Genomic DNA, 9,167 nt, shown 5'->3' on the forward strand with positions numbered 1-9,167 from the left:
GAGAGCCAAAACAAATTTTTATCAAACTTGGATCAGCTGCTGTTACCACAATATTTTAACTTTTTGTGTTACCAGATTGAGCATTACCATAAAAACAATACTGCTACAGTTAAAGTTGAATTATATTTGTTAACTTTTTTAAAAATGGCAAAAGAGTGAAATACGCCTTTCTGGCACAAACATTGTCCCAATACAGCCATGCAGAATATGGGCGTATGTAAGTAAAAAATTGTAAAACACATTCATTTTAATGCAGATCTAGCAATTACACTTCAATACACACTGAAATATAAAACAAGTTCAGAATGAATATTTTTATCTTGAAGTAATGCTCAGCAGCTTTCACCAAGGCCTTTAAAACTGTAGGCTACATGGAACATATCAAATTTATTGATACATTTTTTCTGTTAAAAACTTTTAATAAACCTTTTTAATAAACCTCTATAGACATAAGAAACTACTTTTGATTCTAAACTACTACTTTTTTTTCTTTTGCTAGTATAATACATTTTTGTATGTGTCACTTATTGATGTGTCCTGGGACACATTCAGACTGTAAAACTCCTCATAACACTGAGGGAGAACTTCAGCTACCAGCAGTCTGACTATCAGAGCTCATCTTGACCAGTTCACACTCCTAACATTATAAAATAACATTTTGAATCTATAGGCCGAAGTATTTCATGGGAATATTAACATATTTACATTCATCTAATATTGACCTAGAATATTAATTGGGATATGAATAGGATACTAAAAATGATGTGATCATGCTGCCATGCTAGTATTATTTACGTCAGCATGCATTTTGAGTTGACCTAAGTGCTGTTAGAGTCCTCTACCCACAATGCTTGTTCAGTGTCAAAAGTGGGGTTTTGCTTGGTGTCAAAAGGGCGTAAGTGCAGTTACGCCCTTTTGGCAGCAAACAAAACCCTACTTTTACTGTTACGGCTTTCAGTTTTTGTTTAATTAAAACTTATGGGTCCTTTTGGCACTGAAAAGATCTCACTGAGACCTTTCAATTGATATATAATACTCATATTCTCCCAAAATCGCACTTATGCCCCTTTGGCTCCAAGCCCTCGATATCTGCCTCATAAATTCTGTTTTAAACTGTGTGTAAACCCTCCATCCTGACAGACACTACCAGTCTAAAATCTGGACCCACCTGACTGAATCTTCTATGTTTCTCATTCTCTTAAAGCCATTTTGATCTAAAGGCTTCTGCTTAAATGCTTGAAATTAGTTTCTTAGTCAAATATAAATAGTGAAGTTGATCCTATGTATGAATTTCTTGCCAAAGCCTTTGCCTTTCCATCAAGGCAAAGGGCGGCTACTTTAAAGAATCTAAAATATAAGATAGTTTTGATTTGTTTAACACTTTTTTGGTCGCTGCATAATTCAATTTGTGTTATTTCATAGTTTTGATGTCTTTGCTGTTATTCTAAAATGTGGAAAATAGTAGAAATAAAGCAAAATGTAAAAAAATAAAGCAAACTTTTGACTGGTAGTGTATATAACTTATACACAGGCTGCTTTCAGCTTTGTGCTTCATCCTGCCATGAACTAGACACAAAGCCTGACTTCTTTACTTTATTCAAAGGTTGCATTTGTGCTTTTTTTCTACAAGCTCCTGTGTTAAGCTGTCTGCTTTTCTGACAGGCACGTCTATATGAAATTTCGCTCCAAAATAAGATGCCCACCGTTTTTGACAAAAAGTAACATCCTCCTCTTACAAAATGATCGACAGACACGAAATTAAACCGCCGTCCGGCTCTGTGTGAAGGACAGAAGGAAACTTAAGTCTCTGGTTCACGAAATGAGAACATTTTTACAGACTGGGAGCTCAGGATTTCAGAGATCTTGAATGATGAAGGCCAGGAAATTACTTTTTTTTTTTTTTTTTTTTCCAAATGGATGAACAGTATATATATATATATTGGAATAAAACTCATCATATGGATGGATGGATAGATAGAGGGATGGTTGGATGGCAGTCCAACATTTCAGCAGTATAATTCAAGGATATTTACCCGCAGTAATGGGCTGTCGAGAGTCTTACCTTCTCATTCCCATTATAATATTTACTGTTGGCTGAATTAAATGGTGTGCTTCTTCTGGTATTAAGTCTAATAATCTTCCCTCTGAATTCCATGCATCTTAAACCTCTTCCAATTTGTTTTTTTACATAATTTAGCATTTCTGTTTCCTTCGTTTACTCCCTTGCTTTTTGCCGAGTAAGAACTCTCCGGAGTAGTTGAAGATGCCAGTGCGGGTCACAGAAGCCGCAAATGTTTGGATTCGAGGGACAAACCCTGGTCTGGGGACTTTGGAGCAAGACGCTCCTGTCACATCAACCCCCCCCCACCCCCCCCAACACCCCGCAGCTTTGTTGCAGAATAACTGGCAATGGGAGGGAAAAAAAGGTTACGCCTGACAGCAGATGTATATGAATATTCATCCGCAGCGAGACGACAACATGTTTTCCCCTCCTCAGATTTACACCGCAGCTTTGTGCACTTGTGTGTGAGGAGTGTGTGTGTGTGTGTGTTTGTGTGTGTGTGTGTGTGTCAGCGGCAGCCGTCACATCGAAGCTTTAACGTACTAACGCGACTGGGAATTGTGAGAATCGTGACGCTCACAAGTGAAAGGAAGGTATAGCTGAGATGTGGAGAAACGCAAACAGCTGCATTCTCCTGCCTCTGTTGTCTGGATGGCTTCAGCTTCTCCAGTGATGGACTGAGATAGAATATTCAGCCGGATCGGTATCAGTAAAGAACATCCTCAAGGGTGTTTTTGTCTTTTTAGGCAATGATTACCAATGCATCTGTACTGGCAGGAAGGTTTTCCTCCAAGCAAGCGGCATAAATAAGAATGAAAAATACAGGAGTAAACAAGACCGATTGGCAACTACAGTACTAGTCAGAAGTTTAGACACATGCATTTTTCTTTATTTTTACTATTTTCCACGTTTTAGAATAACAGTAAAGAGGTCAAAACTATGAAATAACACAAATGGAATTATGCAGCGACCAAAAAAAAGTGTTAAACAAATCAAAACTATCTTATATTTTAGATTCTTTAAAGCAGCCGCCCTTTGCCTTGATGGAAAAGCAAAAGGCTTTGGAAAGAAATTCATACATAGGATCAACTTCACTGTTTATATTTGTCTAAGAAACTAATTGTCAAGCATTTAAGCAGAAGCCTTTAGATCAAAATGGCTTTAAGAGAATGAAACACAGAACATTCAATCAGGTGGGTCCAGACTTAAGACTGGTAGTTTATGTCAGGATGAAAAATACAGGAGTAAACAAGACAGATCGCTAACTAGCTCCTGGGTATAATTTATTTATTCATGGTTTATTTGATAGGGACAGATACAATATACATAGACAAACTGAGAACAGCTATCCGATGCAAGTATCATAGTGTTTATAGCGGATGCTAATTTGCAACACCCGTCCCTAGGGCTTTTGTGAGAATAAGAGATTAAAACAGTGAGGTGAAAAGAAAGTAAAGCGAGTACAGCAAGATAGAATAGAGCACAAGGTAAAAAAAAAAAAAAAGGAAAGAAAGGAGGAAGCAGGAAAAAAGAAAGTAAACCGAGTACAACAAGATACCATAAAACACACATTTAGTAGTAACATAACTGCAAAAAACTAGACATGTTTGTTGCTGAATTAGCCAGGATTTGGTACTTTCTTAAAAGTGGTGAAATTTGCAGCAGATTTCAAGTGATCAGGTATCAAGTTCCAGGACTTCACAGAAAAAGCTGTCTGAGCAAAAGATGTTTTTGCAGAATGAAACTTTACAAATTGCCACTTGATGGTGGCAATGCTGGATCTGCTGCAGCTCTGTAGTCTCTTGATGTATTTACAGAAGCAAGTCCACAAGTGTCCACAAGTGTTAATCTGCTTAATAACTGGTTCTTCTTCTTCTTCTTGTCTAAAGGGCACCATCATGTCCCGGATCGAGATCGACCACGAGTACCAGGCCCTGGTGACGCGCTCGGAGCAGCTGCTGACCGCCATGCAGAACAAGAAGAAGGAGGAGGAGGAGAAGGAGCGGCTCAAACGCATCCAGGAGGAGATGGAGAGGGAGAGGAAGAGGAGGGACGAAGAGGAGCAGCGGCGCAAACAGGAGGAGGAGGACAGGCGTCTGTAAGTGGGAGTGGGGGGGAGGAGGGTCCAAGGTTATTATAGTTTAGCATTTTTCATTAGTTTTTATTTTTATTTTGTTTTGACTTTTTGTTTTTAATTTCAGTTTAGTTTTAATTAGTTTTAAAGCCAGTTTGCTAGTTTAGTTTTTATTTTTTGAAAATGCTTAGTTTTAGTTTAGTTTTTATTAGTTTCAGTGTTAGTTTTAGTCTTTTTTTGTAATATGGGGTATTTGTCAGGGGCGAGATTCAAAAATTCAAAATACTAGGCTTATGTATGAAATAAATTGACAAAGACGAAAAACTAATGACATTTTCTCTATAATTTTAGTTTATTTTAGTTTTGTAAACACACAATACAGTTTCAGTTAGTTATCGTTTTTTTGTAAAGCCTCGTTTTTATTTTTATTTCAGTTAACGAAAATGTTTTTTCACACCTAGTTTTCGTTATTTTGTTAGTTTTCGTTAACGATAATAATAACCTCGGTCGGGTCCGGAGATTTACATTTACATTTTAGACGCTTAGTTGACGCTCATGTGAAATGTTTCATTTTGATTTCACATAAATTAAGAGGCGTTTGTCAGACTCGCTGTGTTTGAGACACTTTCGGTGTAAATTACTGCGAATCCACTCTGTCATTTGAAGTCACGGCAGCAAGGATTTACATGCTGAGATTGCTTTTCTTATTTTTACCTCCTAAAGGATTTGATTTACATAGCGGCCCGTAAAGTGTTATCAGGCTGAGGAGCTTCGTTCTGTAGCTGCCGCTCTAACCAGAGTGATTTACAACGAGTGCAGCGGTGCAATATGCTTCAATTCCTGCATCGCCAACATGACAAGCGAACAATAGCAAGGAGGTCAAGGGTCAAATCCACAGCCATGACAATACATATAACTGACTGTTCCTTCATCACTAGGCTGTCCGTGATAGAAAAGCACAGTGTAAAGGAGGCACAGCTGTCAGGTCAAGTTTATTTATAGAGCGCTTTGAAGGAAAACGAGAGATAGATCACAAATATTCATCTCAAACTCCGTCAAGTCGGGTCAAGCGTTGTGTGTGGGCCAATGCAGATGCTCCAATCAATCAATCAAACTGTATTTCTATAGCACATTTCGCTCATTAATATGCAACGCAGTGCGCTTTACATGGGAGCGGGTAAAAGGAATAAGAGAGAGTAAAAACCAAAAGAATAAGATAAAAGAAAATCAAAGGAATGGTAAGAAAAATAATAGAAATACACAGATAAAAATAATTCAAAGAATAGTAAAAGTATTTTTTTCTCTCTCCATCTCACTCCACAACTGATTTTGGGGTTTTATCCTGGAAGAAGATACACAACCCAAGATCCTACCAGAGTTACACAGAGCTTTAAATAAGCTCTAGAAGTATTACATGATCATCTATGGGTTGGATCTCATGGATTTTGGATCAATGAAACAGGCTGTTTTTCCTGAAAAGTTCCTGAAAATTTGAAATTTTTATAGCCGTTTTCACCCGACAGCAGCGACATGTAAATCAGCTGCTGGTGACTTTTTGAATCCATCAACCATTTTGCCACGGTTACATGACATCACGCCACGTCCTGCCCCGACTCTGATGACAGCCGCATCTGTCACTCAAGTTCAACTCCCAGAATCCTCCTCCCCTCTCCCAAATGGTGTGGAAAGCCTTTTAGTAGAAGTGATGGGGGCCATTGTGTTCGTCACAAACCACTACCCGCTAATGTAAGACATTAGAGACGACAGCCCCGATTTTATGGCCCACCCCTCGCTGTCCTCCTCCGGCAAGTTATGAACTCCCAAGATGCACCCGGAGGTCACCGAGAGGAAGGGCGTCGTCGTGGAAACAGGAGGGTATTGGTTATCGACGGCGGCGCTCCCGCTCTCATCAAAAGGACCTTGATAAAAAAAAGTCAGCGACCTCATAATACCTCGCTTTATAGGATTTAGCGCTTTATAAGGGTTTCAGCGCCCAAGTTTAATCCAAACACTGTTTATTAGGGAGCGTTAAGGCCGGGAACTTCTCCACACCGCAAACACCATAACCGTTATCAGCCCCGATGGGCACAGCACGGTCCACTTGTTTACATTTTAGGACCTACCTGATGCTCTTATCCACAGAAACTCACAGTGTGCAACAGTAGAATAGGCTTCAGTTCCTAGATAATAATAATAACCTTTATTTGTATAGCACCTTTCATACACAACAGGCAGCTCAAAGTGCTTTACATCAATAAAAGGCAGAAAAAAGACAGACAAAAAGATAAAAATTCATATAAAAGAACAAGCAAAATGCATAGATGACCAAGAAGTTTAAGAGAAGACGACCAAACAGACATCCCGTATATTTATTTGTCTTACAGCGTTTCGACTCGAGGTCTTCATCAGGTCTTTGCCTGGTGTCCAGCTCCATGAATTTCAGTCTGTTAGCAATTTTTGAATTTGCATGGTGATTCATAGCGGTCTGGTCAGGCCGATCCATCGATTTCTCGCCCCGACCGATTGGTTAGTGTTAGTTGTCAGATACCAAATCTTTGGCCAATCACAGTAGGTCAAGAAAATATAAATTTACACACACCTACACCGACCAGCCAATCAGGGATATTGCTTTACGGCACAAAACAGGAACAGTTTTTATCGTGTAAGTCAGTGGTTCTCAACGTGGGGTCTGGGGACCACCGGGGGTCCTTGAGGGAGTTCCAGGGGGTCCCCCAGCAAACTGATGAATTGTTAAACTTCACCATTATTTCATTTACAAGAACTTAACACAATTAGATAATGTAGAAAGAATGATTATTTTAGTCATAGTTTCTCTGTTATCTCTCTACCTGCAATACAGATAGTCATGGGATTCTGGACAAAATCATATCTAATGATAAACATACTCTCAGATTTGGGTTTAAGAGACAAAATCTCATTAAATGGGGGTCCGTGGCCCTAATGTGGACTAAATTAGGGGTCCTTGATATGAAAAAGGTTGAGAATCACTGGTGTAAGAAATGCACAAATTTACTCCAGCTCCACTATTATAAACTGCACAGCTTCAACTTCATGTTAGCTTAGCTGGTCTGAATATTGGCTGCTATCAAGACTGTTATTCTTCTTCTTGCTCTTCAAAACAAAAGACAACGACAAGCAGCAATATCCTCTTTGCGTTTATGAGTATTGTGATCTTATTTTTGAGAAAAGCAAAAAGCTACACAGAGCTCCTTTAACACTAAATGTAATGATGGTAAAGATGGATATACTGGAAGGAGTTAGCAGATGACCTTGGAAGCAGCAGGTTGTCTCATCGTTGATATCGATCAGGATTTATATCGGCTTTTATATCACCGACATTGATAAATCTTGTCTGCTTACTGTATTTCTATTTATCTCTCTCTCTGTCTCTCTCTCTCTCTCTCTCTCTCTCTCTCTCTCTCTCTCTCTCTGTATGTCCGTCTCTATCCCTACTTCTTCATCTGTCTCTATCTGTTGCTCTCTCTCCATCTGTCTCCACCTTTCTATCTATCTCTCGTTTTATATCTGTTTCTTTCCCTCTGTCTCACTCTCCATCCGTCACTTTCTTTCACTCTTTCCCTCCGTCTCTATTTGTCACACTATCTCTATATCTCTGTCTATCTCACTTTATGTGTCTGTTTACGTCTGTACTTACCTTTATCTCTCTCTCTCTGTCTCCCTCCCTCTTTCTTTATCTCCCTCCCTCCTTTCATTGCCTCCTCCTCCTCCTCCTCTTTCTTTCTCCCCACCAGGAAAGCAGAGATGGAGCAGAAGAGGAAGCAGGATGAGGAGGAGAGGAAGAGGAGGGAGGAGGAGGAGAGGAGGATTCAGGTAGAGTCCATCACACAGGAAACATTCATCAGAGAAACACACTACCTGCCGATTATTGCTTTGTTGTCACAGGGAAAACAACGATCTGATTCCTAAAAGTGATTCTTATCTTAATTCTATTCCATCACAATATCTTTGAAAAGAATGTGATAAAAATACTTTATTCAGCAAACATGATATGACTGCACATTGTATAGCACATTTCATACACTGAGGCAATTCAAAGTGCTTTACAGAGTAATTAAAAATACAGTAAAGGTAAAAAAATGTACAATTAAAAAGTGCAAAAGAGATCCACAAGATACAAGACTTAAAAAGTAAACTAGTGCAGTTCAGATCAAGTGAAATCGAAAGATAAAAGAAAAGACAGTGCAAGAGGATTAGAAAAGTGAAAAGTGCATTAAAATCACATTTAAAAGAAAAATAAAAAAAGATATAAATAAATATAACAGTGCAGATGAGTGTTGCCCTAGATTTCTTAAAAAGCCCTGGTGAACAGAAACGTTTTAAGCTTTGATTTAAAAGATTGTAAAATGGAGGCAGACCTCAGATGTTCTGGAGGTTTGTTCCAGGCCTGAGGAGCATAAAAACTAAAAGCTGCTTCTCCATGCTTTGTTCTGACCCTGGAACAGTAAGCAGACCAGCACCTGAAGACCTGAGGGGGTCTGGCGGGTTCATAACATTGAAGGAGATCAGAAATGTATTTTGATCCTAAACCATTAAGTGCTTTATAAACATGTAACAGAATTTTAAACTCAATTCTTTGGCACACAGGAAGCCAATGCAGAGATCTCAGCACTGGACTGATGTGGTCCATTTTCTCAGTCTTTCTAGAGCTTAGTTCTGGATGAGCTGCAGTTGCCTAATAGCTTGAAAGTTGAGTCGTCCATAGCTGCTACATGCATGATTTTGTGAAATATGATATTATGGCACGGGAAAAATTCATGTTAAAACAGCCCTGGAAACTGTTTTAAACTGGTATCAGAAAGATATTTTGGTCCCAATTTCACCAAACGATTCATGTTTCAGTTATGGACGAACACGGACGTCATCTCAACTCTCATTTCCAAGCCTTTCATAAGCCGTCACATCCTCCAATATAAACAAAAATCATATATATATTCAAAAAATCATATATATATTCAGAAAACCATTGATTCATGCTTTTGTCGCCTTTTA

At 38.8% G+C, this 9,167-nt stretch overlaps 1 protein-coding gene across 6 annotated transcripts in view; it reads left to right on the forward strand.

Annotated features, from left to right (window-relative positions):
* The window catches only part of LOC139660160 (unconventional myosin-VI-like), a 146,386-nt gene that overhangs the window by 103,630 nt on the left and 33,589 nt on the right, over positions 1-9,167 (forward strand). For all 6 annotated transcript variants that reach the window (XM_071538232.1, XM_071538227.1, XM_071538228.1 and 3 more), the window contains 2 exons: positions 3,952-4,160; positions 7,910-7,988. In XM_071538232.1, coding sequence (XP_071394333.1) covers positions 3,952-4,160; positions 7,910-7,988 — 288 coding nt within the window. The remainder of the gene's footprint in view (positions 1-3,951; positions 4,161-7,909; positions 7,989-9,167) is intronic.

Source organism: Centroberyx affinis, unplaced genomic scaffold (genome assembly GCF_046629955.1).
Source record: "Centroberyx affinis isolate AG114_WGS23_722 - 3 ecotype Tasmania unplaced genomic scaffold, CSIRO-AGI_Caff_v1 ptg003228l_1, whole genome shotgun sequence".
Classification (NCBI taxonomy): Eukaryota; Metazoa; Chordata; class Actinopteri; order Beryciformes; family Berycidae; genus Centroberyx; species Centroberyx affinis.